Below are 19,041 nucleotides of genomic sequence, written 5' to 3' on the forward strand. Positions count from 1 at the left end.
CCTGGCACCCGGCTCTAGGGCGTCGCTCCTGGTGCGCCCGGGTCTGCAGCTGGCTGGAGAAAGTGGGCGGGGTTGCGACTCCGGCCGAGCAGAGGAGGCGCCCATTGGCCGCGGGCGGACGGCGGGGCGGGGTCTCAGCGGGGCCGCTTTAGGGAGGGGGTGTGCACCCGGGTCAGAGTCGGGACCCAGCGCCTGCTAGGTTCTGTGGTGCGCTCGGTGCCGTGGACCCAAGCCTGCTCCCCCGGGGCTGAACGCCTCAGTCCCCGCGCCCCGAGGCTCCCCCGGCCCGGGCCCTGCGCGCGTGTGCTCCGCGGTGCTTTTCGCTCGGGGAGACTTTCTGCTGTTTGTTTCTTCCTCTCCCTTTGTTGCCCTGAAAGCCGGCCTTGCCACAGCCCCGCTCGAGAGCCGGGCTCGTGCAGAAGGCGACCGCAGTTCTCGGCGTCGACCCCTCCTGCGCGCACCCCGCCGCGCCCGCGCCGTCCCCGGGGAGCTCGCTGCGCCGTCCTTGATGCACCCGTTCCAGTGGTGTAACGGTGAGTCCCGGCGGCCGGAGACGGGGCGCGGGCACTCTGGAGAGGCTTGTTCTCGCCTTCCTCGGGTCTCTCCGTGGCGGGGGGCGTTGTGGCTCCCAGCAGTTCTGCGCAGCGCGGAATTTGAAATGATCCGGGTCTAACTCCAGCGTCTCCGGACGCGCAGCCGGCCAGGGGCGCGACAGCGAGGGGTTCCCAGCCTTTGTGTGGCGACTCGGCTCTCCGGCCCGCTCTCCCTGCCTTTGTGCGCTTCAACTCTGTTCTTTGTTGTGGCGGTTGGAGGAGAATTAAATCCGCGCTCGGGCCGGGATCTCCTAGAGGGAGCTCAAGTTCCGCGGCCTGAAACTTTGCAGTCTATTTTAAATATGTATACAATGCAGCGTGCGGGACGGAGCGCGGGGGTGGTTGCCTCTCTTCCTGGGACGTCCAGCTTGTGAAAGACGCTGGATGAAAGACTGGCGCTTTATTGAATTGCTTTAACCTTGCAGTCAGCCCTGTAGCCCAGCTATCCTTGGGGTGCGGGGCTAGTCCTGCTGGAGTTTAGGCTCTTCTCGAACCTAGGAGGTGACTGCATCCCCAACCCAGCCCTGCTGCACGACCTCCCCCCCCCCCCATGCTAAATCAGGTTAGCTCACCTGGGGCTTTTTAGCCGCTCAGGTGATACAGATTACGTTTGAGTCCGAAATTCTCTTCTGAATTGCCTGAGGGGAGTCCTGAGCTTGAGGTACTAAGCGCCACCCTCCTCTCTCTTAGAAGCCTGGAGGCTTTAGCCCTTTTTCTTACGCTTGGAGAGTTTAAAGAAGGGGCGCTTGGGAGGGAGCTGGGAAGCAGCTGGCCTTATTTGTGGGGCACACGGGCGGGTGGCGCAGGGGGAGGTTCCATTCTTGAGAGTAGACTCCTGCCAGGTCTTGGATTAATTATTTCAAGAGGCTTTTGTTTTAAGGCAGCGTTTGGGCAGCATGTGTATGGGTGTCCTCCATCCCCCTTCTTCCTCCTTCTGCTAGTCGAGTCTAATTTCCTGAAAATGAACCAAGCTGTGTGCGATAGGCAGAAACGTGGGCGAGGAGGCGGCCAGGGGGGCTAGGAAGGACGGTGCATCCCCACGTCTGGGAAGGGTTCCCGGTGGTGGGGAAGGAGAGGCAGTTCCCAGATCTGGTCTTTCTTGGCCGGTTCTTCTCTGACGTCATCTGCTCCCAGGCTGCCAGCCGAGATGAGACATTCTGATGTCAGGGTTTTCATAGGTTGGTTGGTGAGACAATGGGACAGAGACTCAGGGAGGACTGTGGCACGGTCGGTCGGTAACGCTGGACTTCTTGCTTCAGCGTCTTTTTACGCGAAGCTTGAGAGTCCCGGAAGTCTTGCTGCTTTACCTTTCGCTTTTTTTTTTTTCCTTTCCTTCTGTGGGACTGGAGATCAAAGCCAGGGCCCTGCTTATGCTAAGCAAGCTTCCCCCCCCCTCCCCCGTGCTCACCTACATCCCCAGCCCTTGTCCGTGGTTCTAGTGAGGAGGTAGCGCCTTCCCTGTCCCATTGGAAAACATTTGGAGCCCCTCTTATGCGGGGCTGGTATTTTCTGTCCTTCTAAGTTTTAGAGGGATAACTCCATTGTTAGCTTTTGGCCAACATAGTTCTTTCCCATTTCTCTTCAGTAGAGATTGAGGACCCTTCATCAGAAAAGCCAAAATCTAAACGATGGCTGAAACTTTATAAGCGCTGAGCTGATACCATAAGCAAAATCCATACAGTGAATCTGTTTCATGCCCCCAAATTATATAAAATATTGCATAAACGTGACTTCAGGCTATATGTATTGGATATAGATGAAATATAAATGAATTTCATCTTTAAATTTGTGCTGCTCCACTCCCATTATGTATTATGCAAATATGCCAGAATCCAAAGGAAAAGAAATCCAAAATCTGAAACACTTTACTTCTAGTCTGAAGCATTTTGAGTAAGGGACACAAGCAGGGATACAGGCAGATGGAGAGTGTCTCTTAACTGCCAAGCATTTCCCACCAACCCCATTCCATTCCCTGTAGAATGCTGAGCTCGCTGAGTCCCAGAGCCCCAGGAAAAGCCTCTGTGGAACAGTAAAAGATGGTAGAGATAACCTGGACTGCTAGGGTCAGGGTGCCTTGGGGCTCATGCCCTCTGCAGTGGTAGCTGCCATAGCTCTGCAAGTTCCCAGAACAGGAAGCAAATCAAGATTCTTTGGGACCCAGCATATATCAGGATCCCATTCACGAAAGGTACATGGAAGCACTAAGACAGTAGGGGGTGGCTGTAGTCCTTAGAGCACCAAATGTTGCTGTGGGTGGAGGTGGGACAGAGGCCTCATTGATCCTGAGGATGCCATTTTGTAGAAGGGAAGACCTGAGCCCTCTTCCGAAGTAGACTGAAAAATGTTTTTCTGGTTGTTGGTTTTCTAAGACAGGGTCTTACTATATAGTTCAGGCTGGCCTGGAACTAACTGGGCAGCCTAGGCTGATCTCAAACACACAGCAATCCTCCTGTCTCAGCCTCCCAGGTGCTAAGATTACAGATTTGTGCCGCCATGCCCAGTTGAAGGTTGGCTCTATAGCCATTCCAGCTTAAGTCCTTCATGGAACATTGATTTCCTTTTGGCCCACAAAGAGTAAATATTTGAGTGGGAAGGGTTGCAGAAAATAACTTACTTTCTATCTCCAGCTGGAGCCCAGAAGCAAGGCCCACCCTGATGGGCACAGCTAATTCTTTCTTTAATTTCTCCTTAATCAAAAAGTCTTTTAGAACAAGGATTTCCTTTGCTTTTTGCCTTTTCCCAATGTCTAGGTCAGCATAGAAAGCAGATCCTCAACAATACATGTTAGTTGACTGGTGATTTATTCGCTGAGGTCAGTTTCTGGGCAGTTTTCCCAAACATCAATCTTCTTTCTTTAAAGCAGGAGCTTTTGCCAAGGGGCCCAGGTTGAGAAAGTATAGTGTTATTTATGTGTTAAACTAGTGGCTAAGCAAGCCAATCACAAGCCTAGGCCCTGGAGGTAGAAATCCAAATCAGTCTTCAGATTCATGAGTGTCCAGGTCTCTTAGCACTATATGCACCTGGTGACAAGTTTTGTTCTCAGGATAGACATGTTTCTACTGTAGTGCTTTTCTTTTTCTCTGTGTTTCCTTTTTCTTTCTTTTGAGACAGGGTCTCACTCTGTAGTCCAGGCTGGCCTTGAATTTGCTGTGCAGCCCAGGCTTGAGAACTTGTGATGATTTTGCCACAGCTTCCTGAGAACTGGCATTGAGGTGTGTGCCACCCTGCCTGGCTTGATCTTTCGCTTCTTCTTTCCAACCTGATCGGGTATCCAGTCATTCTTACATGCTTCCTTATCCTTAATGTCTTATTATAGTGTTTAATACATGTTTGAGTCAAAGGAAGTTGGTGCAGGGAACAAGCAGCCACTGTAAGACAATGCGGGAGCAAGAGCCCAAGCGACTGAGCCAGGTGGTGAGTGCTGTGGAATACAGGAAGGGGAGGCCCCTGGACTATGACCAAGACCAGGACTGGGGCATCTTACACAAGGGTGGATGAACATAGGCAAGGAAACAAATGGGGAAAAGACTGGGTAAGGAAGACCTTGAGGAGCCAGGTGTAGAAGTACAGCCCTGTAGTCCCAGCACTTTGGGAGGCTGAGGCAGGCTTGCAAGTTTCACTTAAGCCTGGGCAACTTAGCATGACTCTATCACAAAAAAAAATTTTTTTAAAGGCCTGATACACAGCTCTGTGGGAAGACCTTGGGTGCAATCCCCAATACCAATAAAAAAGAAAGAATGAAGAGGCTGTCTCCACACATGGGATAGTGCTGGAGATTCAAGTGGGAGACTGCAAGGCTGTAGCGAGCACATTCAGGAGGATGAGAAGCCAGACGTGGGTTTGGAGAGCCCATGATAAACGAGAGGGAGACTGTGTCAGACTTGTGGGGTGAATGAGAGAAGGAACCAGAAACAGTGATGACATCGATGAGGAAACAAGTAGGGGATGAGTACATGAAACAGGTTTGTGGCCATAGAATGGGGCAGTGTTAGAAGACTTGCAGAAAGGCTAGGATTGCTGCCAGTCAGATGAGCGGGATGAAGAGGAAAGTGACTCACTGTGTGAGAGTCAACTTCCAGTCTTTCCAGCAGGCTTCTGCTGAGCTGTGGAAGCATTGGTAATTATCAGGTAGAACTTTATGGTCCATTTTAATGGGTCCTGGCTCCTAATCAAGATGTAAGGGTGTGTCTAGAACCCAGAGCCTGAGTGCAGAGAGCCTTCTGGGGCCGGGCCTAAGCTGCTTGGCTGTGGGTAGGTCATTTAATGATTGAGTCTCTCATAGGTGAGGAAGTAACATTTTACAGTGGCGTTACAAAGATGTAATTGGAAGGCATAGAATTCCTTGTAGTGCCTGCTCTTCAAAAAGCTAAGACACAAGGATCCCTTGAGCCTAAAAGTTCCAGGCCAGACTGGGCAACACAAAAAGGCCACATCTGCTTTAAAAAAAAAAGCTTACATTGGTAGCATGCAAGCATGGTTGGGATGCAGTAGGTGCAATGAGTTCTGTTTAATCAAGGTTTCAACCTTTCTGCGCTGCCATGTTTAGTCTTTGGCTTTTAATCAGCCTCTCTCTTTTCAGTTACAACCTGGTTCCTATCCTTCACGTTTCTTGGAGACAGGACAATAAGAAAACCTTTATAAGCCAGAACTTCTCTGTTTCCTTGCCCAGAGCCTGGTCACATGCCCACCACAACACCAACTCCTGGCACAGAGTTCGTGAACACTGCAGTTCAAAGGCCAGTCAGAATCTTTCCCCATTCCCGGGAGAAGGGATGCATCTAGTGGCTGGCCAGCGCTTCTCCAGCTGTGCAGATCCATTACCAGAAGGTCTCGTTGGAATGTCTGTCCTGATTCATGGAGTCTAGGCCTGTGATTCTGCATTTCTAACACACTACCCAGGGGCTGCCAGTGCCACAGTGGGCTTTGAGGAGAAAGGCACAACTGACCAGAAGGGGCGCCGTAGCTCCCTGCCCCAGCTCCCTTCTCTGCTTTCTGGAGTGCCGGCCTGATCTTGAAGTGAACAATTTCTATTCTAGTCCTGAGACAATCTGCCTTTTAAAGCAAGTGGCTTCATAGTGACAAATGATCTTTGCAAATGCATTTTTAAATTTAACAGCCTATTTCTTCTACTGCCATTTTCAGTCCTCTAGATTTTGTTCATTTCCCTATGACAAAGTGATGCTTAGAGAAGTAACTTCTAATAGATCAACACACCTAGGCAGAAAGATGGGTTGGAACCCAAAGAATACACTTTCTCACCTATGTCTGTTTATCTTGTTACTATTATCTGTGGTTTTCTACTGGGTAGAACGGATTTTTCCATTTTCTGCTCGTTGCCTGAATCCTTGGTCCCTTTCAATACTTCTGTCTTAGTTACTCTTCTCTTATTGTTGGGACAAATACCAGACACTCAAACTAAAGGAAGGAAAGGTTTATTTAGCTCACAGATACTGGAGGTTTCAGCCTATACCCAGCTGGCTCCAAGGCAGAGCGGTGCTGGGCAGAGGGCAAACTTTCATGGCGGTGGCAAAGAGCAAGAGCACAAAGGAGGAAGAGCAGCAGCTCAAGCTTCTAGCTTCTCTTCCCTCTTAACATTGTAATGCAAACTGCCTGCCCCAGGGCAGGTGCAGCATCCACTCCCACAGTAATCAATCTCAAACTCCAGAACCTGCCCCAAGACTACATGAAGCTCTAGGGGGACACCTATACACAAACCATAATAACTTCCTATATTGCTCCATTTTGAAGATTGATTAAATAATTTTCCCAAGATAATGTAACCAGTAAGAGTTAGCAAGCTCAAGCATCTAAGTAAGAAGTTGAGCTTCGAGCTTGCAATTGCAGCAGAAATAGTGCGTCATCAGCCCTCGTCATAAATTTCTTTCTTTTTTTTTTTTTTGTAAATATCTAATATGTTTTTTCCCTCTTTCTTTGCAGGGTGTTTCTGTGGCCTAGGACTGGTTAGTACCAACAAGTCCTGCTCAATGCCACCCATCAGTTTCCAAGACCTCCCACTCAACATCTATATGGTCATCTTCGGCACAGGCATCTTTGTCTTCATGCTCAGCCTCATCTTCTGCTGCTATTTTATCAGGTTGGTGGACACTAACCAACCTGGGGAAGTATCTCAAAAAGAGAAGAGGCCAGGAGTAGATACTGCCCTTCATGCTAAAGCACTGCTGGGAGGACACGACTTGGCCAGCCCTTCTCTGGCCCTCTGGGACTTGGTAGTTCTATTTATATCAGCCTGTCAAGTTGTCCCACAGCACAGAAGGTCACCATGCCATCTCTTGGCCAGTTATTGTAGGTTTGCCTTGAGTACTCTGTCTGGTGACTTCCCAGCTCTCCCTCTCTTGTGCTTACTCATATCCTTTGGGCAGGAGTGGATGGGCATCGATGGCTTCTTTCTTTGCCCTCTTGGGAAATTGTGTCGTCAGCTTTACAAATGCTGATACTGGCAAGCTAGTATCAAGGAATACTTGTCTGTTTTGGCTAGTAAGCTCTTTTTCTAAAATAAGAAAAAAATTATTACTTCATTTTTGCAGAACATAATGATTACATTCATTGCAGGAAGTTGGTACATGTACATAACACATCTTAGTTCTTTTTATGTCCTCTTCTATTAGCGCTTATATTTTTGAAGTGGAAAAAAAAGGGAGTCACTTATTCTTAATTGCTTAGTGATCCAGGGAAGAACATAAGCTTTGCAAAGTTAGTCAAGCTCCAGGAACTATCTCTCTTCCTCCTGTTGAACGTGGGAACTGGTGGCCATTTTCTACAGAAGTGTTTGGGCCCAATTGGTATTTAGAGTGGAAATCCAAGTAGTAATGTTTGTACCTGGAATGTGCTGTTGGTATTGATAATTTTGACTGGTGTGGGACTTCCCTGTGTGAGAGAGGGTCGAATATCCCTGGCCAACAGAACATGCCTACACCCAGTCCTTGGAGTCATCGTGGTAACTGTGTCGCTCCCCCGCCATACACATTACCAGATGCCTCAGGAGACCTCTTGTGGCATCTAGGCTAGGGACCAGCCAGATCACTTAAGAGGATTAAAGCAAAAGAACCCTGTCTGCCTCCTGAGATGCCCTGCTAGGTGAGTGCTTCAGCCAGGAAACAGCTAGAAGGGAGACAGATGTCTGTCTGTCTAAGCCTGAAAGCGCTCCCTTGAGGAAGGAGACATCCTTTTGGGCGATGTTCCCAAGTCAGTTCACTACCTTGGGCCTCTTTCTCAGAACTTTGCAGAAGAGTTCCGGGACTGGGACTTCTGCAGCAAACATAGTGCTTTACTTTTCCTCTTGAACAGCTGAGTATGAAATTTCCATTTAGCTATTAAGGGGTGATGAGGGTAGACATGTAGTATGGCTCTTTCTCTCTCCTCCTGCTCCCTGAACCCTAAGTTTTCTCCTTCAAATACATCTGAGCACTCTGACCTTTCCCTATAACTCCCATATCATGCAACCCACTCACTTCCCAGAAGGCTAAAAGTAGACACAAACCAAACACCAGAAACTTACGTAGCATGAGGTTTGGGAAGAAACTGCAAAACACTCTTTGGCCTCTTTACACACACACACACACACACACACACACACACCCTCGCGCACACACACAGACACATGCGTGTGCACCAAACAACAAAAAACAAATGATCAAGTAATAAGTCCAGAGACTCTGGCCAGGCCCTGGGTGGCCAAGGTTTGTTTTCTAACTGTGCCACTTGGCATGGCCTTAGGTTTTCAGCTGCTCTTTGCCAAGGACTCTCCTGTGAGCCAGATATGGTGGTCAGCATTTTGTAAATGATTTAGCACACTTAATTCTCTGGACACTCCTCCAGTATCAGTATGGCCCACTGTGTAAAGGAAAACATTACTGCTCCCAACAGTTAAAGCGTTACCCAAAGCCATCCGTCGAGGCAGACTCTCAGAAGGGCCAGGCTGCTGGCCTCTGATTCCTTCCATATGTTTGCCTTCTGTGAGTGTGCTTTCTAGCTTGGGGAGTAGAGGAGCTCTGAGAATCTGTGGCCACTCCCTAATGGCTGGGCATTGGGGTCCAGGACAGGCTGGGGATCGATATATTACTAATTTTTCTTTACTTAGGTGGGGCAAAACAGAGCAGTCGCTCTGTGATGCTAAAAGCTGGCACCACCTATCCCTTCTTTGGTAATCTGTCCCCTTGTCACCCTCCTCTCTGTCCCGCATGCAGCCTGTACAAAGCCAGCTCAGCCTGGAGAGTCCCAGCTACAGGGACTCAGTGGTATGTGGAATGTATGCCTATATATAGAAAGACACACAAGCGCGGAAGCCACTTCCTCTCTCTGCTTCTTGGTTTCCTCCTCAACCAAAATAGGCCCATGACTGCTGCTCCTGACCTGGGGAGCTCCCAGCCGAGGCCAGCTGCCCCTCACCCCTTTTTCTCCCCTTGGAGCTGACCTCTGCTCTGCACAGGATGGAGGGGCTGCTGAAGTACAAATAGACAGGAAAGGAACGATTATCTTCAGGATCTGCCTGCAGTATTGTTTGTCCTAAGAGGGAAAAGAGGAAAGGGAAAGCCCGCTGGCAGTGGCTAGAAATGGTCTCATTGAAATCAGAGTATTTTTAGTAGCTTTGCTCAGCCAACAACTGAGAAGGCCACCTGTCCAAAGTGTTCGGTGCTCTGTGCCCAGCTGGGATTACCTAGGGGTTTTGCTTTTTGCTGTTTTCCGTGCAACCTTTTTTGGGCCCTATTTCAGCATGACCTAATCTTTCCTGAGATGAATTCTTTACACAGGACAAAGGAGCAGCTCTGATGCTTCGTTCTGAGTGTTCTGGAGGATGCCTGGGTAAGACCATTAAAGGGAGATGGACAGGCAAGAAGGATGAGGGTCCCCAGGGTACTGCAAACACAAGACACACAGCACACACCACGCAAGTGTAGCCCCACTGCAGGGGAGGCAGTTGAGCCTCAAAAGATGTGTGGTGCCCTCAGCCCCCAGACAGAGTTCAAAACAGATGGGAGGTAGCAGGCAGGCATACTGGTGCACACCAGTACTCCAGAGGCTGAGGCAGGAGGCACGGTTAAGGCTAGCCTGGGTTGTATAGAGTTCAAGGTGAGACCCTGTCCTTCCCCTGCCCCCAAAAGGATACAGCTTAGGGGTAGTGTTCATCTACCATGAGTTTCATTGCCACAACCGCAACACACACACACACACACACACACACACACACACACACACACCGGCTCTTCACCACTTCCTTATTTACACTGCCTGTGCCTCTTAATGCTGCAACAGTGTCTTTCTCCCACAGAAGGCACCAGCTTGGTGTCAGCTGGGTCCCAGTCCTTCTCATCCCTCTCGCACATAGGTCAGGAAGAGATGCACCTGCTGTGTCAAGCCTCTTAGGGTGAGGAAGTGTCCTCTGCCCAGTTATGTGTGGGACGTTGGAGCCCCAGCCAGGCTGCCAGCAAAACCCCACCAAGGCAGAAAGCAGTGAGAGGAAGGAAAGGGACAGTGGCTGTGCTGCTGCCCGGCTCCGCAGTCCTGGCAGGAGTCCACCTGGACAGCCTTCGAGGCTCCAGGCAAAGCCGTGGTCTCGTGACTTCTTGTCAGGAAAGGGTGAGGAGTTGGCAGGCAGATCTTATCGGCCCAGCACTGCACCTCAGCACAGCTGGCTGTGCCTTCTGCTTCTGCTTCCCCAAACCCGGGGATGGTTTCAGCCTCTCTTGTGCCCACAGGGCATCGTCATGCCCTCCTTGATGGCCACTGTCCAAGATGAGCAGTTTTCTCTCCCATTTTTTCCACACGAGGTCAGATGGTGAATCGTTGAGGCCTTGGGGGTCATGAAGGCTCTATCCCAACCACTCACCTCTTCCCGGAGTATGCAGAGACTGAGCACAGCTGTGTGCCAGTCACATTTAACCAACACTCCAGTTGGACTATTTTTCCTCTAGTGGTGCAGATCAAACCTAAGGCCTTGAGCGTGCTGGGGAAGCACTGTACCCTTGTGCTATACCCCAGCCCTATCGCTGTGTCTTTTTTTTTTTTTTTATTTTTATTTGTTTGTGTGTGTGTGTGTGTGTGTGTGTGTGTGGCCAGCTCAGGCATGTGGTGCTGGGGATTGAACCGCGGTCCCTGTGCTTTGCTTGTTCTAAGTAGGTGCTTTAGACCACTGAGCCATCTCACCAGCCCTATCGCTGTGTCTTAAGAAGGGTTTTTTCATGTTGGTTCATTTTTTAAATATAATTTTTATTCATTTTAATGTATTGGTTCATTTTTATGACAGTGTGTTCTTCTGTTTTCAAATACTGAATAAAAACCTTTCTTAGTTTGTGAAGCAGACAAAAGCAGATAGTGAGTGAGCTGGATTTGGGCCCTACTCTGCCCTTACTCTAATTTGATGGGATTTGGATAGTTTCTTCCAAAACCCAGGCCTGTGTGAGACATAATCAGGGACATCTGGGGGTACAGCTCAGTCGTCAAGTGGGATGGACACACTTGAGATCCTGGGTTCAACATATAGCCAAAAAAGAAACAACACTGGGGATCTAGCTCAGTGTGAAGAGCCTAGATTCAATCCCCAGGGCTGCCAGGAGCAAGGGGAAACGAAGGAGGAGGAGGAGGCGGGAGAGAGGGAGGGAGAAAGAAAGTCAGAACTGCTGAATTCAGAGTAAGTCTCCTCCACTGAAATAAAAAGGCACAGAATCAGAGCATAATTATGGTGCCAGCCATTTGCTTCAGAAGTCACTGAGAGAGACGCAGGTGGAATGAAATGTGGGTCTGTCCCAAGCTCTAATTATATTCCCAGGATGGCGTTCTGGGGACAGGTCATGTTCCGTGGTAGAGAGGACAAGCTTTTTAATGACCCAGACTGTTATTCAAATCGAGACAGTGCTGTCTGAACTATGAAACTAACACTCTGAAATGAAACTAGCTCTGTGAAGGTTTCGGCAAATGACTTCGTTTCTCTAGGCTTCATTTTCCTCATCTGTAAAGGAGAGTATCTCCCTTTTTTAAAGTGTTTGGATCAATGAGAGCACCCTTGGTTGTGTAGGTGTCCGAGTGTCACAGAGCAAGCGCCCAGTGAGCCATTCATCTGTTGCTATCAGTGATGACATGCTGTTTTAGGTAGTGAGTGGTAAGCCATAGCAGGCTGCCAGCCTGGTGACAAGGAAGAAACTGGGAAGGTGTTGCCTGTGTGGTTTGTCTGGCAGGGAAAGGAGGTGTGTGTTTTGGTTCCCAAGTGCTGTGTTCTCCAGATGGAAAATTCCTCAGGGGCATCAGAGACATGCTTATCCTGCCATCCTACCTTAATGGAAATATCCCTTTTAACAATACCTGTCTAACTCTGTACCTTTGGTAAGCACAATGGCCATTTATCTAGTTGGGATGTCGGAAGGAGTTTACCTGCTGGGACAGTACAGGGAGCACAAACAAGCTGTTTGGAGTGCTCCACGGGAGCTGTCCCGGCCATGTGTGGGACCTGGCAGGAAGTCAGCAGGAGTCCAAGTCCTTAGCCAACTCCAGTAGCCCTGATGGGTCAGAGCCAGGCCCCAGGATGCTGAGAGGCCAGGCACGCTGCCTCCCCTGAGAAGAGGGGGAGGGAGCCCAAGCAGCTAGCCAGGCTTGCCTGCTTCAGTAGCTGTTCATGCAACAGTAAAATAACCTGTCCTCCGTTCTTCCTCCCCCAGCAAACTCCGGAATCAGGCACAGAGTGAACGATATGGCTATAAGGAGGTAAAGTGCCCCTTTCCCTGACACCTGCTCCTTCCGAGAGCTGCTATGGTGGGGTGCAGAACAAGCCCAAGCCGCCCTGCCAGGGGCTCCTTGCCCTCCCCTCTGTACCTTCCTGAAGCCAGCACCTCTCCCTGTCCCTGAGTCAGGCTTGCCCTGAGTGACCAGGACTCCCTTCAGTGCTTAGTCCTTCCTGGGCCCTGTGGCTGATGGCTTCAGACTCACACCTCCTCTTGGCTCCCCAGGTGGTGCTTAAAGGTGATGCCAAGAAGCTACAGCTCTATGGGGTAAGTGACCCCAGTAGGTAAGGCGACCAGGGCCTTCCTCCAGCTTCCAGACCCTGTAACTTTTATGAGAGTCTTTCTTGTCCCTGCCTCCGTATCTGCTTTGACCACATAAAAGGGAAGCATCTAGGCAGGTAGTTATTACATGTAATTCATTTTTGAAACCGGTTCTGGTAGGAAACAAGGGGATCACAAGAGGGCTTGGGGGAGTACTGACACCTGGCCCTGACTTCAGTCTGCATAACTTTTAAGGGAAGGATGGCCACCCTGCTCCTGCCACAGCACCCTGGGGTTAGGTTTTGTATAGCCAGCTGCTGGGCCTGCTTTTTCATTAAAAAATCAGATCCTTTTACCCATGTACATGCCTGTCCACACAACCCAGGTCTGTCTAGTGTCCCCAGGCCAGTGGCTCTTCCCTGTCCCTGAAGACAGTGATGGTCAAGAAGTTATATAAATTAAATGTCTGAGGAACACCAAGAAGATTTGAGCCCTTTCTGAGTCTTGTGATAAGTGAGTGTATGGGGCTTGCTGCCGCCGCACAGCAGAACAGTGCTGGGCAGTGGTAACGTGAGGAAATAATACCACGTTAGGAGCCTTGCATGAGTGTAGATGCTGTTAGGCGGAGAAGTCAGGCCTCCTGAATGCTGAACCCACACTCTGTTGGCCTACACCTTTGGTCCATCCCCCGACCCTTTCATTTTTGAAACAAGGTTCTGCTACATAGTCCAGGCTCAATTTGAACTCACCATATAGTCCTGGGTGGCCTTGAACTTGCAGTCCTCTTGCTTTGGCCACCTGAGTAGCCACTATGCCTGGTCACATTTTTTGCATTAAATTTTTGTTAAACCTTTGTAATACTCAAAAAAAAAAAAAAAAAAAAAAAAATTGTAGCCTAGTACAAGAGGAAGGGGGGATAAATTTGTTGTTTTCTTTTGGTTAATTTAAGTTTAAGCAGACACATGTAGTTGCTATCAGGCTGTTGATGCAGTTTTGTAAAATAGGCCAAATTTCTCTGGCTGACAGAGGAGGCTGGGCTAGAGCTTAGCGTTTTCTTGGCTGGAGATGAGAAAGTGGATCCCAGGGTGGGTGGGCGGTGCTTGCTGGATGCGCTCACAGGCCCTTCTCTCTTTCTTCACAGCAGACCTGTGCTGTCTGTCTGGAGGACTTCAAGGGGAAGGATGAGCTCGGCGTGCTCCCGTGCCAACACACCTTCCACCGGAAGTACGTGGGGGTACAGTCAGGGCTGCCCGAGAACCTTTCCTGCCACCTCCCATCTACCACTTGCCAGTGATGCCCCTAAACTCTGTCCTGCCTAGAGACCAAGTCATCAGGGGTGAAGCTGGGCAGGCACAGGGATGCTCTTGTTCCGAGACCCAGCTGGGCACTCGCAGTATCTGGGGCAGCCGTGGGGCTCTGTCTGGAGATAACAGTCTTTTGTCCACAGATGCCTGGTGAAGTGGCTGGAGGTCCGTTGTGTGTGCCCGATGTGCAACAAGCCCATCGCTGGCCCCGCAGAAGCCACTCAGAGCATCGGGATCTTACTGGACGAGCTGGTGTGAGCGCTGATGCTCTGCAGAGACATGGAGAAGACCTTTTGTTCTTTGGGGGCCTGGTCCCTCTCACAGCCACAGTGAACAGAAAGACTTGGGTGGTGACAGTCACATTCACCTGAAGGGGAGGGTGGCACAGGGCCTGTGTCCCAGACTGAGGATGAGACCAGTGCCCATCTTCCCACCTCCTGAAGCCGTTCCTGTCATTCAGTACCCCTGGCCTCACCCAGCCAGACTTCTGTGCCCTGGTATGGAACATCTTCCTGCCTTGTCCCTACTTGGGAAGGAGTTGAGCCTCCACCCTCAGTTTTCCCGCTAGCTAAAAGGATAACCCACAGGAGCTAGCAAGGAAAAGCTGGCTTTGCCCCACCTACAACCTCCACACCCCTCCATTCCTCCATAGGAAGGCTGGAGGGGAAAGAAGAAAAGAGCAGGAACCAGGCGCTGCCCCTGGGAGTGGAGAGCAGGGACCTCTGTGAGGAAACAGTCAATGTTTACATAGGACCTGGTGAAGCAGGCTGGCCAAAGGCTGGCTGCCTGCAGGGTCAGAGGGCTGCACCTGCCCCTGTGATCTGAGGTGCTATCTACCCTCCTTGCCTTCATGCTCAGTTCATCTAGGAGCTTCCTATTTCCCGTTGGGGCTGGAGAGCTCCTCCCAGGGAAGGCCTGTCACGCACTCAGTTGCTTCCCAGGGGCTTTTTCTAAAGGAGTAAGAGGGACCGAGGGACAGGGTTGTTGGAGCTCACAGTATAGACAGATACCTGCTTCCCCCATGTACATAGTATTTTATACTTCATCCTGACCATCTCGGGCTTTAGGCGTGGGATCCCCGGAATGGAGGGGGTTGAGTCTTCCCTTCCTCCCCACAGTGGGGGAGAGTGGGAGAAGGATATGTATTTAAAGAAAATTAAATTTAGTAACAATTTTGTCTAACCAACTTTGCCTGTGGCTATGGCTCTGCCTGTCAGCTTCTCTGATAGCAGAGGGCGTCAAGTTCTCTCACTGCCTCTTTCTGCCTTCCCCTACCCACACCACACACAGATAGAGTCTTGCTGCGTTGTCCAGGTCGGCCATCTTGCCTGAGCCTCCTCAGCAGCTGGGCTTATGGGTGTAGCTTCCACACGCAGATGTTCTTAGCCTTCACCTTGAGCCAGGCATGGTGGTGCACATCCATAATCCCGCACTAGGGAGGCTCAGGCAGGTGGTGCATTTGAGTTCAGAAGTTACACACCAGCCTGAGAACATAGCAAGAGATCCATCTCCAAATTTTATTTTTTTAATTGATGGCAATAGATTATTATCTGTACAACATAGTTCAAGACTAATACTAATGCACAGTAAAAGCTTAGCCAGCCTCATCAGCTTTTTAGACAACATTACAGTTAATGTTTTCTAGCACATCACTGCACTACAACTTGGAACTAATAAAATTCTACTTGTAATTGTCAGTGCCTTTGCAACTAACAGGGTCCTGGTTGCTGCCAGGAAAGCCTGATCTTTTACTTTTTTCTTAACTGAAAGCTGTCATTCACAGGCTGGCACGCCCTAGCCCATACCATACCTACCTAGAAGTGTTGTGTGCTGACGCTCCCCGGGCCTGTGTGTGCTCAGAAGATCTTGTACACGTCCTCTGCCCATGCATTCCTGCTGAGGAGGACCTGAGTCAATAGTGGATGTGTCATATGGGCTGAGAGTGTTAGGAATGCTTTTCTTAGCTATTATAAGCCGGAAGCAGGGGGACCCTGTATTCCACCTGCTTGGTGGTACTGGGCAATGCCAGTGGCCACCAGGAACAGGTCCTGGGTGCTGAGCGTAGGAGCGTTTGCTGAGTGAAGTACAGTGTGCTGTCGAGTGGCTGTGCAATAGGTATGCTCCCTAAAGGTGCCAAGGCCCCTCCCTTCCCTGCAGGTGTACCCTAGAAAATGCAGCCGGTTTGGTTTGCACACATACTGGGCAGCCCCTTAAGTCCTCAGTTCCGAGAACCTGTCTTCACCCACAGGTGCAGCTGTTCTTAATACCTTCCCTCTTCACACTCTAACCCTGCTGAAAACTTCCAGTCCTGTTGCTACTGCCAAGCTTTTGGGGCCTGATCTTTCTTCCTTGGGGCTGCCACTTCCTCCTGTAGCACTGCCAGATTGCTCTGCTGTGGGGGAAAAATTCTCTCCATTCCCTGCCCCTCTCCCTCCTGCTCTGGCCTCATGGATACAGGAAATCTGTAGGTAGGCTTCAAGTCTCCACCTCACTATCTCCCCTTTAAGGAATATACTTCAGTATTGAATTCATTGATGTTTGCATGAAAATACAAGCTAAAAATCAGCATTTCATCCAAGCATGGTGACATACCTGCGATCCCAGCACTCAGGAGGCTGAGGCAGCAGGATCGCTATGAGTTTGAGGCCAGCCTGAGCTGCCTAGTGCATTCAAGTCCAGTCTGAACTGCATAGCAAGACCTTGTCTCAAAAAAACCAAAATACGAATTTTAAAATTTTCCAATCGAGGTCAAACCGATAAGGAGAAATGCATTATTTGTAGTGCTTCCACTCAAGTCACGTAATACATATTCCAGGGTGCATAAAAGGGGAAAACGAGGTACTGCTCAGCTGATCAGCAATGAACTGAGAACAGATGTGTACAGGCTAAACAGCAATAAGCTCCAAAGTTAATCACCATTAGCATGATCTTGTTACTCAGCGCGGCATTTCGTACACTGATGGCAGACAGACACTGGAGGACAGAAAAGCCCCTGCCGTGTGGAAAAGGCATAAGCCCTGTGCTTGGGGGGAGCTGGCCTGAGTGGCTGAGAAAACAGAGTGCAAGCAACTGCAAATGAAGTGGAAAGGGGGAAAGACTGGGGTTGAGGTAAGGCCTGTGCACAGCCAGAAACAAGGGATTGGAGGCAGTAAGTATCCTAAAATGTATTTAGATCGGGCTTTAAAAAAAATCTAGGCACCATTTGGGTACCATTTTTTTTTTCCTTTGAGCATCCAGGCAACTGTAGGGTATTTAGTATTAATGAATTTGCACCCCAAATGCATCTCCAAGGACAAACCACTGAAGGAAAGTGGGTGATAGCATAGCTACATAACAGGATTCCAACTTTACTGATAACTGACAAGCCATTTGGTCAATCAAGATCATGAGTGTTTACCTAAAACCATTGCTTTCTTTTCTGGAGTTTGGATTATGGACAGAATGTTGAGAAAGGCAAGTAGTTCACACACAGCTATTACGTGTCAGGGCAGAAATGGCAAGCCAGACCGTGGGGATCTACGTTCAGTGCCAGCTTTGCTGCTCACAGGGCTATAGCAGCAGCTGGCTCTCCATGAAGCGACACAAGACAGTAGGTGGTGTTACCTCCCCGGCTTATGTGAACAGGGAAGACCACCTCCAGAGAAGCGGCAGGTGCTGGGTGTCCTTGCCACGGTATAGCACCCTGTATCAGCATTGGTTTTGATTGTTTGTTCTTTTTAATTTCACAGTGAATGACTTAAAGAAGTTGTATATGGATCTGCCACTGATGACATGGGCACCTGAAGTGAGGATAGAGATTCAGAGATCCTGTTGGACAACTTTTGAGAGCCAATGGCAGCCATAGATTGGAGCAATGTGTTCTTTAAAGAAACAGATTCCCCAGTTCTGGGGATGGAGCTCCACTGTAGAGTGCTTGCCTAGCTGAGGCCCTGGGTTCAACCCCCAGTACCCAAAAAGAACTGTTTCATCCCATTCTCTCCGCTCTCCATCAGTTCTTTTGCCACCCACTCTGGCTCCACCAGGGCTTTTCCCATTCTCCTGAGGGGCTTTTCTTTTTCTTTTTTCTTTCTTTCTTTCTTTTTGTAGTTAGGACAGGGTCTAAACGGTCTTACTGTGTAGATCAGATTCATAGTGATCCTCCTGTTTAGAGCCTCCCAAGTGCTGGGATTACAGACATGTGCCCCAGGGGCAGGGCTGGCACAGCAGGCCAGGGATTGAACTCTGGGCTCCCCCTGCATCTGCCTAAACAGGCACTTTACTCTGCTGAGCTATTTGGCTGGCTCTTATTTTATATGTATTTGGTATAGGATCTCACTACGCTGCTCAGACTCACAGTGATCCTCCTGTTTTCAGTCTCCCCAGTCTGCTGGGATTACAGACTTGTGTTACTACTCCTGAACTGATGATGGCCAGCTCAGCATGCCCAGGGGCAGGGCCAGTGCATCATGTGGTGCTGGGGATTGAACCCCAGTCCCTGCACTTAGACCTAAGCAGGTGCTTAGTCTGCTGAGCTATCCCTTCAGCCCTTGAGGGGCTTTTATGCTTCCCCAGTTCTGTCACTTTTTTCCACCTAAGATAAACCTGTGCTTTCTATTCCACCACGCTCTTCAGTGTCTCTGGCCATGTCATTCATGGGTCAGTCCTCTGTTAGAACCCTAAATATAGGTTCAGGGTCTGAAGTGATCAAACTGGAGACAGAACAAAATGGCCAAGCAGGCACACATGCACAAATTTATGGAAAATATGGGGACCCAACCCTCAGATTCCCTTGGATTCTATTAAAAAAAAAAATAGAAACTTTGCTCGTTCAATCTCTTTCTAATAAGTGAGTAGGCTAGGCAAAATGGGGATAGCACACTATGGTATGGCATCTGCTTCTTTTCCTAGGTCATAATCTCAACAAGAAACTGGGGTGTGAGTTTTGTAGAGGAAGAGCAACAAGGAGCACCACAGCATCCGGAGAAGAAGGTTTTGATGGCAGCATTCTCCTGGCTTCTGGTTTGGCACGGCACATTCTTCTTATCCATCTCTCCTCTTCCATTTCTTGTTTCTCCCTCTTTCTTTACCCTTTGCCCTCATCTCACTATATTCACTGGTATCACTGAGAACAACAAGAGGTCTCAGAACCTTCCTTAGGAGACACCAGTGTCATGA

The 19,041-nt window shown here is 49.5% G+C and overlaps 1 protein-coding gene across 1 annotated transcript; it reads left to right on the top strand.

The window, feature by feature from the left end:
* The first annotated feature begins 197 nt into the window (after positions 1-197).
* Rnf122 (ring finger protein 122) lies at positions 198-15,633 on the top strand. Its single transcript, XM_004637267.2, has 6 exons — positions 198-533; positions 6,531-6,687; positions 12,260-12,305; positions 12,548-12,589; positions 13,725-13,807; positions 14,031-15,633. The coding sequence occupies exons 1-6, from the start codon at positions 509-511 to the stop codon at positions 14,143-14,145; spliced, it is 468 nt and encodes a 155-aa protein (XP_004637324.1). The 5' UTR covers positions 198-508; the 3' UTR covers positions 14,146-15,633.
* Positions 15,634-19,041: the final 3,408 nt, after the last annotated feature.

The sequence above is a fragment of the Octodon degus genome, unplaced genomic scaffold (assembly GCF_000260255.1).
Source record: "Octodon degus isolate 3935 unplaced genomic scaffold, OctDeg1.0 scaffold00088, whole genome shotgun sequence".
NCBI lineage: Eukaryota > Metazoa > Chordata > Mammalia > Rodentia > Octodontidae > Octodon > Octodon degus.

Coding starts and splice junctions, on each gene's coding strand:
- Rnf122 (XM_004637267.2), top strand. CDS start 509: ATGCACCCGTTCCAGTGGTGTAACG. Junction 534..6,530: donor CCCGTTCCAGTGGTGTAACG/GTGAGTCCCGGC, acceptor CTTTCTTTGCAG/GGTGTTTCTGTGGCCTAGGA. Junction 13,808..14,030: donor CAACACACCTTCCACCGGAA/GTACGTGGGGGT, acceptor TTTTGTCCACAG/ATGCCTGGTGAAGTGGCTGG.